Genomic DNA, 15,503 nt, shown 5'->3' on the forward strand with positions numbered 1-15,503 from the left:
TCATTCAGCATGATGATTTAGTCCCTGCAAACCGAAGCCATATTGAGTTGATGCAGAAAACATCAGTAAGTAACTTGGAAATTTCTTGGGTAATATGTGTTCCACAGTGAAGATAACAAATGTTTACTGCTCAGAGAAAATGTTTCTCAGAATATGATTTTCCACCTGCAGTTCATTTCAGCCTCCTGAGAAGTAAATCTATTCAGACAGTACCCACTAATTACACAGAGTATAATTTTGTCATGTTGCAATCATGGATACTTCAGTACTGAATATTTTGAAGGTGTAATTTGACTAGTCAGTAGCTGGGGTCCTTGATTTCTCTCTCCTAAGGAGTATTGGTTGCTGCTATAAAAGATAGTAAAATGAGCTGCAATAAGCAGTCCTGAACCTTGTTACATAAGATCCAGTTTGCTTGTAACGCTAAAGCAAAACATGACTTAGGGCAAACGTGCAGTTGATTTGTTCTTCCTTTGGCCCTGTGGCTGTGCTTGGCAATCAGCTGAACAGTTTGTGCCTGCAAAACAGTTGCTCCCTTTTGGCTGAGCCAGATTTTTACTTGCACCAGAACTGACCATATTAGCTTTGCCGAAGCAGCCTTGCAGGCCGTATGGTGAGGCATAAGGTTCCCCATCCCTGGTTTAGCATGCCGTCCAAACCCAGGCATGTGGTTCTTCCCGCTGTAAGCCCATAGAACAAACATTGATTACAGCTTGTGGTTAATCAAGAGTGTGAAAAGGATAAGCTCAGGTTTGGACAAAACACCAAGTCCATCTCAGCAGCAAGAGGAGAGGGAGAGCAAATTTTCCCTTTAGAAGCCCATGTGTTTGTACAATGTTTTGGCTTACATTACATAAAAACTGAACCAAACAACTCACGTTGGTTTTCAGTTCTTCTGTAGCCCAATACATAATTGTAGCTACATTGTATAGGAATTAAAGATTTAAAGATTCTTCTGGTCTTAATACTCTTCCTCTTCTGGCTCATGAATGGTGACCAGTATTCAACTACTGCAAATTGTGTTGATCTGTGAACCCAACCTATTATTTGTCTTGCTTTTGAACCTTGCCTTGATTGTTTTTAAACTTTCTGCAGCTTTTTGGCCTTTTTTCCCTGTAGTGTAAAGCTCCCTTTACTATATTTTTTCACTATTTTGTTCTTAAACCTATTTGTCTCCTTCTACGCAACTTCCTTCATGTGCTCTTCTAGTAGCTACAAACTCCTAATCCCAGCAGTATCAACTCATAATTGAACAGGTTGCTGGTTTATTTTTCAAGCCAAAGAGTAACAAATTTCTACTTCATTTTAGCTTGAAGAGGCAAATAGGACGCTAACAAGTGATGTCGCAAATCTTGCTAATGAAAAAGAAGAGCTGAATAACAAGCTCAAAGAAGTCCTAGAACGTGAGTGTTGTGGTTTTTTTCTTTTTTTAAAGTAACTTCTTTTATATCAGAGTCTATTATTTTTTCACTTTGCAAATATTAGTGAGTCTGTTTTCATTTGCAGGAATGTCCCAAATGAACGCAGAGGAAAATGATATAGGGGTGCTTAAGAGTCAGTATGAGAAACAGCTAGCTTATGAACGAACAATGAAAACACAGGTAAAGTATGAAAACTGTGGGAGAAGGCGTTTTGTTATCACTGTACATTATATATGAGAGAAAATACTACAGGTAATGCAAATAAAATAAGCCCTGTAAATGTTTATAGCACTAGACTCCAATATAATATCATTTCTCTGATCCCTTCCTTGTTCAAACTATTCAAAACTTTATTGGTGAACTATAGTTTATTTGGCTTTGTGGATCAAAACTTAGGACAAGCATTTTTAAAATCTTTGAACCTTTTGGTAATGACAGCTGCCAAACTCAGTGTAAAATATATTATATTTTGATCAAGTAGAAAACTCAAAACAAAATGCTGTAATTGTGGGTTGCAGAAACATCTGATTCTGTAATCCTAAGGTAACTGTTTATTCTTCTTGTGCATCTCCCTCCACCAGGCTGTAAATAAGTTAGCTGAAGTGATGAACCGTAAGAATCCTATCCAGCGAGGAGCAGACACTGATGTTAGAAGAAAAGAAAAGGAGAACAGGAAACTGCACATGGAGCTGAAGTCTGAACGTGAAAATTTATCCCAGATGATGATCAAATATCAGAAGGAGATCAATGAGATGCAAGCGGTATGTACCTGTACACAGATGTACCTGGCAACAATAAATTGCTTAATGGATTAATAAATTACTGAAAGAGAATTTGATCTGAAAGAATGTTTCAAAAGTTGACAGACCTTGTAGAGTTTGTAAATATTTCCAATTGTTGAATCTACCTTTGTATTCCTAAAACCTTTGCAGCAGTCCTACTGCCCTTAGTCTCTTGTTCCTCTTCTCATTGCATGAGCTTTTGTAGCCCAAATGTGTTATTTCATAAGGTTACATATTCTCCCCCTGCCATCATCCAGGGGGATTAAAATTAAAAGAATGCTCTTCGAGTAAGCATGCCAAGAAAATCCTGTAAGCCAGATTATATAAGGTGGGAAATATTTAATAATAAGATGAGGTTTGAGTTGTGCTCCTTAAATCTCCTTTTATAGCAAATAGCGGAAGAGAGCCAGATACGAATAGAATTGCAGATGGCTCTGGACAGCAAAGATAGTGACATTGAACAGCTTCGCTCACAGCTGCAGTCAATACGCATTGACAGTACCAGTATGCCATGTGGCTCAGGGGAAGCAGATGCTGATGGTAAGATTCATTCTTCATTAGCACACTTATCTTTTGTCACAAAAATCCAGTGTTTAAACTGATTCCTTTCCATAGCTTCCAAAAGTCGCTAGCAATGTAATTTTCTCACCTACCTTCTTGCCACTAACATTTTGACCTTTTAGCACCTTCTGAAATGTGAAGAATATAGTTATTATTACCCCCCTAAAGCTATTCCGTTCCATTATAACTGAAGAAGTAAATGTTTTTAAAGCTCTTTTGTCATTAACTTTTTGTGCACTTTATCCCTATCATGCTGGGTTCTCAGTTCATATTACTCAATCCCACACTATGGAGTCAATGTCTTTTACCTACGAACGCTCTTCTACCTCTGTCAGTATTGCCACTAAGCCTTCCAGTTCTCGTGTGTTTATCAACTCTGATTCTGACTCAGAGGAGGAATCGGCGTCTTCTGTAGAAGTCCCTTCAGAACCTGACAGTCCAGGTGACATTCCTACAAACCATTTAGTGATGGAATGCTGCTGCTCCTCTGAACTTTCATTACTAACATTGCAAGCAGTTGAAATCAAATATAGTTGTGTTGCATGAAGAATGAAGTTGCTAAGTGAAGAATGAAGTGGCCCTTTTAATCTAAAGTAGCCACTGATTGTATTCCTAATTAAGTATACTCTAGAGGCATATGCATGCAGTATGCATCTTTCCCCTTAGCAACAGCCCCTTCCACCTTTCTCCAAGTCGCTGCTAAGAAAATTAGGGCTTGCTGTGGCGATCACACAGGGCCCCCAGACGTTTCATGGTCTATTGACCCTGTGCCACCACTGCAGTTAGCTTTCTTCGCTGCCACCACCCCGCTGCTCACGGGGACACACGGAGTCCAGACAGTTGTGAACATAAATAATCAAGTTTATTTTTAAATGCAGGAACAAGCGTATGGTTACAGTTTATTTTTCTCTTGTCGGTTTCCTAATCTTAGTTCCTAACAACTTCAAAATGAATTATTCCCAACTATCTTATCTGACTCAACCTAACAATTCCTCTCACCCTCTCACAATACAACTCTGCCAACCCACACCTAAGCCTCCCTCTTCCTTCTCCAACACCCAAGCCTCAACTCCCAACTGACAAACCTGAACTCCCAACTCCCACTGACTTTCAAAACCTCCCACTCTATCTTTTACTCCCCCCTTGCATTCTCACTGGCCAATCACATCACACCCATTTTAACCCTTTCCTTGACCCATCCTAGGAGGCAAAAGCCACATTTGCAAACTTAAGTTGATTCATTGACAGGAATTGTTAGTTAAAAGTGGAAGTTGAGTGACATTCTTTTCATTTGTGGATTTTGTTTCTCAAATGGCACTTTTGAAAATTGTGGCTTCTGTTTATCAAATTGCACATATATTCCTCCCTTCAGTAAGCTAAAAAAAGAAGATGCTTACATTGAGAAATTGACTGTTATCAATTATATTTAATTATTATCTATTAAAAGACAAATGATGAATCAATCCTGAATTAATCACTCTAGTGAAAGTGCACTGGATTATTATTTTTTAATTTAGGAAGAAAAATGATATGGAAGATCTTAAAAGGGTGTGTGCTTCCAGATCATCTACAATGCCAAATCTAGGTATCTTAAGTTACACGTTCAAAAGGGCTCATCAGCCAGTGAAATAACTAGGTGACTTAGGCCCATTTCAGAAATCAGTGCCCCAACCTTTGGCTTGCTGTTGCTCTAAATTCACGTACTGACTGTGCAGGTATGTGAGCATACATTCACAGTCTCACTGCCAACTCTCTACACAAAAGACACTAAGCTGAGTACTTGCTGCTGCTTTGGCACTGCTTCTCTCACTCAGTTTTGGTAGCCTGCTTTCTTCTATGATATATTAGGCAAGGGCTTCCTAGCTCCCGTGTAATGGTACAATAAATCAGAAAGGAAATCAACTAGAGGTGATGGAACAATACATTCTCTAACATTATGAGAGCAAAGTAATAGATACATTTGGGTTGGTCCATCCTCTTGTCACAGGGACGCAGGTGGCGCTGTGGGTAAAAGCCTCAGCGCCTAGGGCTTACCGATCGAAAGGTCGGCGGTTCGAATCCCTGCGGCGGGGTGCGCTCCCGTCGTTCGGTCCCAGCGCCTGCCAACCTAGCAGTTCGAAAGCACCCTCGGGTGCAAGTAGATAAATAGGGACCGCTTACCAGCGGGAAGGTAAACGGCGTTTCCGTGTGCGGCTCTGGCTCGCCAGAGCAGCAATGTCACGCTGGCCACGTGACCCGGAAGTGTCTCCGGACAGCGCTGGCCCCTGGCCTCTTAAGTGAGATGGGCGCACAACCCCAGAGTCTGTCAAGACTGGCCCGTACGGGTAGGGGTACCTTTACCTTTACCTTTTATCCTCTTGTCACAACTGCCTTACACGTTGAACATCTGAAAACTCTGATCTGAAACATGACATTTAGAGACTAAGTTTTGTTTTTTTGTAAAACTTTCCTTAGGCAGATATCTTCTATGGGAAGAGCAGGGACTACTGGTAACACAAAGCTGAGAAAGCTGTACTAAATATATTTAAATGGCACTCAGGTGTGTGGACTGGAAGAATTCAGAAGTATTCAGATCCCACAGATTACAGTGCTTAAGAATAATTAACTGACTTTTGCTGAAACAATGAAAAGCTATTAGGATAAGAAGTTTATAGAGGGGAAAATGGCATTTGTTCTTGTCATTGTATCATTTTCTTATTAGGGAAATAGGGACATACAATATAGCATACATCTTCCCTCCATTCCTTTCCCCTAAAATCTAAAAGAGGTGAAGTTGGTTGAATCATTGGTGGCTCGGTGCTGCTAATATATTTTCAGTGCTAGTAGGAAAGACAATAGAGAAACTGCTGCAGTGCTGTGTTCAATTAATCAGGGTGTGTTTGTGTGTGTGTGCGCACACATATGCATGTGTACAGAGTGTATCAGGATATTGACAGTGGAAGCACCTTAGATTTTATAGGAAGGGGAACTGAAAATGAGGGGGAACCTTCTATATTTTTCAAAAGACTTTCCACCAAAAGTTAAACAAAGCATGTCTCAGTGTAAAGACTACAATACAAAACATATTTTGTTAATCTTTGTTTTCCCTATGCACCAATATACTTCAAACTTTTGTTCTTGCTAGAAGTTTTGCAAACATTCACATTCTATTTTGTGAAATCTAGTGGGTTGGATACTGACTTGCCTCCCTCATCTCTTTTGCCTAAGCCATGTGATTCGGCTACCTCCACCTTCAAGCCACTCTGCCTCACTTTCAGGTCATTTCTTCTTCCACAGTCCTCTTCATCTGCTGTCTCCGTAACAAACACATTGCAACATACATTACAATATAAATAAAAGAATGCATTACATAATACTCATGAAAACACAGTCTAAAGCAACAGAATTTCTTTACACAAGGGAAGCTGTTTAAGGCAGTACAGAGGTTCCAAATTCTGCACCGAGAGCAGGAACCCTTGAGTACATTGTACAACTTCTGTGTTTAATACTCTGGAGGTTTAGAAATAGGAGAATTTGCTGTGTGTGCTTTGTTAACGTTTTCCAAAAGGAATCAGAATGGATGGCACAGACATTTCCTTAAATAGTAATAAATGCTTTAGATATGTTTCTGCTGTGGAACATAAAACATTTACTAATAGGAATGTGTGGTGACACAATTTTATGACTAGAGCTTTGCTCGTGTTTGCTTCTAAATTTCAGCTGTTTTGAAATATGGTATTTGCTTGTAGATGAACACAGCTTTCAAGAAAACATTTTTCTTAACTTGACATGACTTTAAAAAGTAGCACAATACCTATTCAATATTAATTGTTTTAATGTTTGCTCACTTTAATACTTTTCAGAGTCACGGCTAGAGGGCTGGCTATCATTGCCTGCCCGAAACAATACAAAAAAATATGGATGGGTTAGAAAGGTAAGAAATGCATGCAATTCTTAGAGCTATTACTTGGGGCGTGATATGCAGTTATTTTAATGCTCTGTTCAGCACGTGAAAACAGAGCACTACAGTTTTTGATACATTGCTGCTTTTCTAGAGATTGATTATGAGCCTGTCTGGGATGCAAAAGCACTTTCTTTTGAGGATTTTGAAGGCTTTTCCACCAACAGGAAGAGAAAGCTGAGTGGGATAGGAATCTCACACACAGTGGAAGATGGGTCATTGGCTGCTTATCTTCCCATACCTCCTCCTTAGTGGATAGTTTTCTTTTAAGTGTTAGAAGTACGAGCAGCAGGGAAAATGGGAATTTGCCAGATCCAGGTGGAAGACATTCCCAGAGTGAGCTTACACCTCCTACTGGAAGGAATGTGCAGGGTCCCCTCAAGTCTTTAGCCTCTTCACCAGGGAGAGGAGTCATCCCTCTTTCAGTATCCTCAGTTGAGTCTGTGTGTTCCCTTCCCAGTGTCTCCCCACCCCCAACCTCTCCCTGCCTTTTCTTGAATTCACATTGGAGGAGTGGGGGCTTTTTGTTTGGGGGCCTTGGTGACTGCTAGAGCTCCAGGCACATCCTACAAAGAGCATTATAAATGCAATCACCTTTTAATCTTGAGCACAGCCATTGCTGTGGCTTGTCCAGCTTCCTTTGATGGCAGGGTGTGTGTGCAAGAAGCATCCAGTGGGACCTGCCTGCATTGCTCCCCACCCTTCCCGTTGCTTTGTAGTAGCCCATGTGAGGGCTTGAGCATGCAGCCCCAGCTTCATTGGTGTGGGTAGACCCCACATGCCTCTTCAGACAGCCTTTGGGCTTTGGTGCACAACCGTGGCTACGCCTCTCTTTTTTGCTGACTTACCACACAATAGTGTCCTGTCCTCTGTCTGTGCCTCCGTGCCATGGTGGTTGCTCTGTGGACATCTGTCTGACTCTAGTTCCTCCATGGCTGACTGGTTCCCTATGGCTGTGGTTGCATCTGTTGAGGTGAGTACCTCTTCATCTAGCCTCCCCCCCCCCCCCCGATTGCTTCCTTTCCCATCTTCAGACATCACCTGTCGCTTTGGGGCAGGGGGAGGGGTAGTTCTGTATTTTCTTCTGTCAGTTTAGTTTTATGTTCTTTATGTTTCAGTTGCCCATGTTCTTCCTGTGAGTTGAGTGGCCCAATATTTGATTTGGTCTCAAGGGGTTATCCTGCTCCTGGTGTTGTAGCAATAAAACTGCAAGCACATTTGCAGAGCTAAGCAGGGTCCGGTATGGTTTCAAATTGGATGGGGGAACACCTGTTGAGATCCCTGCATTGCAGGGGGTTGGACTGGATGACCTTCTGGGTCCCCCCTGGAAAAGAGGCAAAAGGCTTGAGAGGACCCTGCCTTATCCCTCCAGTAGGAAGTGTCACCCCACTCCAGAACGTCTTCCACCTGGATCCTCAAACAGAAATTCACAAAAGGCAAATTTCCACTGGGGTATGTACTGTATACTAGGCATACACTAGAAGTAGAGGCCACTACAGATTTGGGTGTGGGTTGAGAGAGGAAGGGTTGTATATGCACATTTTGGCTATCCATCAGCATGAAATCCAATTACAGTCTTAAAGCTAATGAAGGACTTGACGCTTTAGTACATTGGGATTTTGTTTTTGTAACTTAGTTGAGCTTTTATCATGCTTGCTGCATCATATCTTAAAGAGTTTGTTCTTTTGCTTATTTGGTTTTGATGATGTTTTGCCCATTGTTTTTGATGTGACTGTCGCACCATAAATTGTAACAATGCATTTACTGGGTTAGATGACTTTGTTGGGCAAGTAGCTGTAGTTATCAAACTTTTTAAGTAATTTGTTTTGTGATGTGGTTTAATCCTATGAAAGTATTGTCATGGAAGAAAAATGGCATGTATATATCAAAGTTAAAATTTGTTGCCCAACCTATGTGTTTACTTACATTTTTTTTAATTTAAAAAACAGTATATAATTGTGAGCAGCAAGAAAATACTGTTCTATCACAATGAACAAGAGAAAGAACAATCAAATCCTTACATGGTGTTGGACATAGAGTAAGTATTGTTTTGTGACATTCTCTTTTTGCTTCTATTTTACATGATCTTTCCTATGGGTTATTGCATAGCTTTTGCTGTGTTTTTAAAATTCTTTCCCCCCTGATTTTTTTTGTAATGTTTTATACCCATGAACCTAATTAGACCCCAAGGGTCCCAATTTGGCCTATGAGATCATTTCTCCCAAATTTTGTCCCTTAAAGTGCCCTCCTAGATGTTCATTGACAAGGGAGGCTTCCTGTAGCTGCTGGTCAAGTGATTGGCAATAGAGCAGGCCTACAAGGGTTGGCTGGTTTACAGAGGTCCTTGGCTGCATGGTAGAGTTCCCCATGGGGAAGTCCATGGCACAACTGACCCCTGCCCAAAGCAGGGCTTGGACACTGCCTATCAGCTGATGGGCAGAAACTTCAAGCCCTGCCTGATTTGCTTTTTGCTTTGTATTGCAATTTGAATAACTACAAAGGAAAAAATGGGTTACCTGAGATCATTTTACTGTCAGGTGATAGAAAGGTGGGCCAGACCAGACTTTTTAATAATTATAATGAAGAAATAATTAATAAAATTCTGTCCTCATGCCATCTAATCACAGAGGTTTATTATGTAAATTTGTAATGGTCAAGACTTAACCGATCCTTTGTTCTAATTAAAGAGGGCATACATACAGTATGACATCCATTTCTTCTTATTTTGACTTGATTGCTGTTTGTTTAAAGAATACATAGGCAAAGAGTTTAAATATTACTTGGAGTAATATTTGTTTGCCAGTTTAAAAAATGTACTGATTGTAGAATTTGTACTACTAAGTCTTTAAAATACTGTATTATTAACACAGGTGCATCTTAATTTTAAATTATTATTTCATGTCCAAACTGAACTCTACTGAAGGGAGAGTTTCCATAGACTTTCATAGATTAGTATTGTTTACATTACTGTTTCCTATCTCACTTACATTTCCGTTGAATTTCTGCATGTGTGCTTCTACAGCAAATTGTTCCATGTTCGGCCTGTCACACAAACAGATGTATACAGAGCAGATGCCAAAGATATTCCTAGGATATTCCAGGTATGCCTTTTAAAAATTATGAACAACCAAGGGGGGAGAGGGTAGAAGAAGATATCATGCATTCCTTAAATAGTCTGAATACACCTGACATGGTATGGTTTCACTTGAAATATATTCTGAAGTGTAACCAAATAAAGGGATTGGGAGTTGCTGTTTTTCTTCAACTGTGGAGTTGGATGGCAGAAAAGTTAAGTCTTGTATTACTAAATGGGTGGAGATCAGAGTGCCCCACAAGAGGCTCCTTTCTGTAATTTCATTCCCGTTTATGTATCTTTGGGCTGGTTCAGGTGAGGTCCCAAGTTGGAAAGGGGAGTATGTCTACCTCAACATGATGCTTTCATGGAAGAGAGGATCAGGGAGGTGATTTTCACCCAGTCGTCCTTGCTCCCTGCCCCCCTTGAAATGCTGCTCTGGAGGGTTTGGGACCTTCCAGAACACAGCATGCCTCCCTCCAGTGAGAGCTTCTGCTGGATCTCAGTCCCTTCTTCTTGTAGAGGCAGCCCTCCTGTTTGCGGAAGGAACACTCTGCATTCAGCCCATCACACCCACCATGTGGATAATAGACGGGATGCTTCAAACTGTGTTGCCCATCCGACATCATTTCACTTTCTTTTTCATTGTTTTTTGCTGTCTTTGTTTGTGCTGCAGTGCAACCAATTTTTCCCCTTTGTAAAACATGGCTCATGTGTACCAAGTATTACTGATATAGTTCTTTCCATTTTTGATTCCAGATCCTGTATGATAATGAAGGAGAAAGCAAAAAGGAGCAAGAATTTCCTGTGGATTCCGCAGGGGAGAAGTCAAACTATATTTGCCACAAAGGCCATGAATTTATACCAACACTCTATCATTTCCCAACAAATTGTGAGGCATGCATGAAGCCATTATGGCACATGTTCAAGCCTCCTGCTGCTTTGGAATGCCGCCGCTGCCACATTAAATGTCATAAGGATCACATGGATAAAAAGGAAGAGATTATTGCACCTTGCAAAGGTACCTAGCAAGACTATAGTATAAAATGGATTGGTCTGTTAGAAGAGTCAGATGCAACTCTTCTGTCTTGTGAAATGCTAACAAGGTTGCTTATAAAAGTGAGTTTAGTCAGCTTTATGCATTTGGGATGTGTGGATGGTTTGTGACCTGGTTCACATACAACTCTAAGCTATGGTCTGTTTAACAAATCACAAATGAGCATACAAACCATAGCTTGTTTCTTCAAAGATCAGTTTGCTTTCTAGTTGTTCTTGTCTCGTGTCTTTTGCAGCTTAGTGAGCAACCAGGGTGAGAAGACCAAAAAACCATGCTTTAAAGAAGAGTGCTAGGTTTTCACCTAACACTGAAACCATATTTAAAACAAATCAAGGTTTGTAAATGAACAACAAACCATGAGCTCAGGTTATGATTTGTTGATAGTAAACAAATCATAGTAAGTGGCTAGGGAGGGTTCAGAAGATCAAAGGAATCATGGTTATTCTTATTCTTATTAAATTATATTACTAAACTGGCTTAGCATTGTGTATAAACCAAGTTTCTCTGTAATTTTGAACTATTTGTGTCTTTCACAACTCAAAGCCTTTTGCTTCTGAAATATAATTGAGAGAAAAGGATGTGTTGTGATGTTCTGAATACATGGATAAATGCTAACATGACTTCTGTGCCCCTTGGCTTTAAAACTTTGTCTTCAAGGAATCAAACAAGGTGCCCTATGTGTTTGGACTTGTTCTAGACGGAACTTTAGCTCTGTCCGCTCATTTGACCACTGCTCAACAAAGCTTTTCATCTTTTTAGAGTTAAGCCAAAGCTAAGTCTCCTGATTTCAGCAGGAGAGTTGAGGATCTTAAGTACATATGTATGTATTCTGATTTTGCTGATTTTAATGTGTTTCAGTAAATTATGATATTTCAACTGCAAAGAATCTACTACTGTTAGCCAGTTCCACAGTGGAACAGAAGAAATGGGTGAGCCGCCTAGGGAAAAAGATTCCCAAAAAGGCTCCAGCACCAGATCCGTTTGCACGATCATCACCAAGAACTTCCATGAAAATACAGCCAAACCAATCATTAAGACGGCCAATTAAACCAATCCAGCTCTCCCCCCCGAGCGAAAAGAAAGATTTTCCTACCAGGTAAAAAGTGGCATGTGGGAAATTGTTAATATCCTTTGTTTTCCCTTCTTGCTTTTTAGATTACTACACTGGACACTTCACATAAGACAATTTTAGTTTTTTCTTTGACGGTCTCTAAAGCACGCCATCCTGGCAGCATTTTATTACTTCGCCCACAATTTATTTAGCTTCTTGTGGAGTATGGGAAATAAATTGATGTAAACAATAACAGGCACTTCCTTAACATTTAAATGATTTTGTATTGGTTTAAACTGCTATTTTATCTTTTATTCCATATTTCATTACAGCACTGATTTGCAGAAAAATAAAAAGTCATTTATTGATAAATAAATATTGTTTTGTTAGAATGGCATGAAATGCAGTGTTTGTGCATTTCATGCTCAGCCTTTTGTGTCAGCTGTGCCCTATATAAAATAACATTTCAGTTTTATGGGGAATATTCATGTCAAAAAGGCTATTGAAATGCCAAATATAAAACGTACAAGAGCTGCTGTAATCCAGTCTAGATAAAGTAAGCTACAATCCGTGCAGCTCATAAATCCATTGTATGTGTGTTTTAAGTCTGGCTTTCTTGATCAGGGCCCATAGTTTTTACTTAAAGCCCAGGTTTTAAGGTGAATATTGTTCACCCAATTGTTACGTTGTGTCAGAATACTACTAATCCACTCTTAGGAGGGGAAAGCACCACATGACATACTCCAGGACGTGTGTGCAATTCTTGAGATCAAAGCTATGCTTTGTTAGTTGCATATTCTTTATTGATGAGACAGGACTAAGAAAGCACACAGGAATGGTGTATATGGATTCTAGACTGCAGCCAATATGTCACCATTACTGCATCAGGAGAAAGTTGCACTAATTGCCATATTAAGAATTGTTTTTGGTGGACTGTGGCTCATAAACTTTAAAACCTCATTTTACAGATTAATTGATGTGGCATGTAGAGACTGGGATTGGTCATTTGATGATATTGATTTTGATATTGATTTTAATATTGATGATGCTGGGAACGATAACGATCTTGATGATAGCGATGATGATGATAACGATGTGTTTGTTCTGAAGAGGTAAATGGGTAACTATCTGTAGGAGAATGGATTGGCTTTCTTAAAACAAAGCATGCTGTTTGGATTTCTCTCAGCAGTCAAAGTGTGCCAGCTTAAAAACTCCCAAAAGCAATTTTACGACAAATGCAAAAAATATTCAACGATGCATGCATCTAACTTCTGAAGTATTTTGAAAATGTAGTTCTCAAAACCCACATGGCCATCTGTGTTGTAAGATGCTCTTCAACTGTGTATTACTAACTTCCTGCAAAAAATGTTTTTTATTTTAAAAAATGTATGTTTAAGTTTTTTATATGTTGCTCCAGGCTCAAATGTGGGCAGCAACATAAATATGTTTTGAAGTGTGGTGCAGCTTTTATTTTAGCTGATGACTTGCATACGTATTGCATTCTTTGGTAGTGCCGTGAGAACTTGATATGCTTTTTTTTTTTGCATCGGTGTGCCATTTTTATTTTTATAACAGCTCATTCGTGATAGAAGGGACCAAACCTCGGTACAAGAAGCTAGCATAGAGCAAGCATAGAGCAAGCCCCAGCGTGAGTTAAGGTAGTGTAAAGTGCTGGCCAAGCTGCCCCAAGCCTTGCAGAGGGGAAACAAGCCTTTAAAATACTGTTTGGGTTGCATCACCCTTTTTGCTGGCCAAACCTATGCTGGCTTCTAAGATGATGTGACCAAGCTGGAGAGTTTTATGATCTAGCCAAAGTACCCCCTCTCCGGTCCTGCTGCTATATGACCGTGGGACAACACCCCCCCCCCCAAATTCAGGGTTTACACCTGTTTTCCGGTCAACCAGGCTTGGCTTAGCTGGCTGGGTCCCAGCAGAGCCAAGAAGAGAGACATACACTAACTTATTTCTGACCAAGACGCATATGAAGAAGTTAAGCTGGCATACCTTGGCTTCATCCAGAACCTCCTGGCTCAGTTGGATACCCACACTCATCCCAGCAGATCTCGCTATAGGATTGCTCTCTAAGTTGCTTTGCATTGGAGCACCCATGTTGGAAACTGTTTCCCCAAAGCAAATATGGCCATCCCTAAGGAGGATGTTGGAATACTCCTCCACCCTGGTCAGCCAAGAAATGCTAAGACTTTCAACCCAGAGTTTCTTTTTGGTGAAATACCTGTATTTTTCTTTACTTTAGTAGTTTTTTAAATATGAAAATAGGAACTGCTAAAAGCAAAAAAGACACACCCTCCCCACAACTCAGCAGCTGCATTCACATTGGAAGCAAAATGGGGCTCAAAACTACAGAAGTCTCATCTTGAACCCTTTAAGGGGGTAATGGTGGTCAAAATCACCTTAAAACCAGGAAGAGGAGGGCTGTGTATGCCTGCTGCCCTTGAGCTGTTTGGAAAACTTATTTTGCCTGGTGCCCACTGCTGTTTGTTTAAAGGGAAGAAAGAAACAAAGAGTCTTCATCCTTCTTCTAAGACAGGAAGGGAACAGGAGATCAAACAGATGTCCTATCAAACGATTTCAAAGCAGGTTGGAAGACACCCTTGACTTGTTAGGCTGTCCCAGGCTGGTGGGAGGTCCAGCAATTTCCCAATGCTGCTTTTGGCTTGGATCTTGTTTGGGAGCCTGCAGGTCATAGAATTAATTTCACTGTTTTCAAATATGTTTTCTAGATTTTACTGACCAGATCCATTTTTTATTCTTTTTCAGCTAACTGCCTCCTATGAATACTATCACTATTGGAGTCGATAAGACTGAACCATCATATTCCTGGGGTTACAAATATATATATATAGGTGTTTCTGAAAGACAGTTCAAGTATAAATAGATAAGAAGTTTACAGAGGTGTGTGTGTTTTTTGCTGCAATACAACATACTAATAATTCCTGTGTTGTTTTTTTAATGTAATCCCTCTGGATGACTGAGCAAGTTAGGAATGGTTGGTGAATAGTACAAGGATACTCTCAGATTCTGTTCTACAAATTCTTTCTGGGAAAGACTCGCACTAATGTCACAAGAGGAATAAAAGGAGTGGGGAAACGTGATGAACCCATCTCTTGCTCAGTTTTTTTTATAGAGAAATGCAACCAGCAATTTTGCCAGAAAAAAGGGCGATAAGGAGGGTCTGACACACTGATGAAGACGGCATCTTAAAGAAGTGACCATTATACTGTGTGTGTATGTGTTTTGGTGTGTAAATATGTATATTGTACTGTAATGCTGCAAGAGGGTTAAAAAAAACCTTTCCACTTTATTTTTTATACATATTATTCATATACCATTACCTGCAGTTGCAACTATGCACATGTATAAAGCCATACTGTTGAATTTTGCCATTCATTATCTGTATATCAAAGGCTGCATGTCTGTGTTCAGCACCGACATATAATAATAACTTCCAAGTATATATCCAGTTACTACTTAATGGGCAGTCCTCTTTTACCAGTCTTGAATGCCTTAAATTAATGTCATTTCCTTAAAGTCTGTGCCCATTCTAGATATTTAAGAGAGATAAAGGATGCAGAGGTTTGCCAGCTCTTAGGATGCAAT

At 40.0% G+C, this 15,503-nt stretch overlaps 1 protein-coding gene across 9 annotated transcripts in view; it reads left to right on the plus strand.

The window, feature by feature from the left end:
- The window catches only part of ROCK2 (Rho associated coiled-coil containing protein kinase 2), a 74,905-nt gene extending 59,907 nt beyond the window's left edge, over positions 1-14,998 (plus strand). For 5 of the 9 annotated variants that reach the window (XM_079969621.1, XM_079969622.1, XM_079969628.1 and 2 more), the window contains 12 exons: positions 1,310-1,403; positions 1,507-1,601; positions 2,003-2,182; positions 2,593-2,743; positions 3,030-3,206; positions 6,607-6,677; positions 8,654-8,742; positions 9,727-9,805; positions 10,537-10,798; positions 11,693-11,930; positions 12,854-12,997; positions 14,664-14,998. In XM_079969621.1, coding sequence (XP_079825747.1) covers positions 1,310-1,403; positions 1,507-1,601; positions 2,003-2,182; positions 2,593-2,743; positions 3,030-3,206; positions 6,607-6,677; positions 8,654-8,742; positions 9,727-9,805; positions 10,537-10,798; positions 11,693-11,930; positions 12,854-12,997; positions 14,664-14,667 — 1,584 coding nt within the window. In that variant the 3' untranslated portion in view covers positions 14,668-14,998. Of the gene's footprint in view, positions 1-1,309; positions 1,404-1,506; positions 1,602-2,002; positions 2,183-2,592; positions 2,744-3,029; positions 3,207-6,606; positions 6,678-8,653; positions 8,743-9,726; positions 9,806-10,536; positions 10,799-11,692; positions 11,931-12,853; positions 12,998-13,460; positions 13,544-14,663 lie in introns of all 9 variants that reach the window. The other 4 variants (XM_079969627.1, XM_079969629.1, XM_079969625.1 and 1 more) reach the window with 3 other exon arrangements.
- The last annotated feature ends 505 nt before the right edge of the window (positions 14,999-15,503 follow it).

Source organism: Podarcis cretensis (genome assembly GCF_951804945.1).
Source record: "Podarcis cretensis genome assembly, chromosome: 3".
Classification (NCBI taxonomy): domain Eukaryota; kingdom Metazoa; phylum Chordata; class Lepidosauria; order Squamata; family Lacertidae; genus Podarcis; species Podarcis cretensis.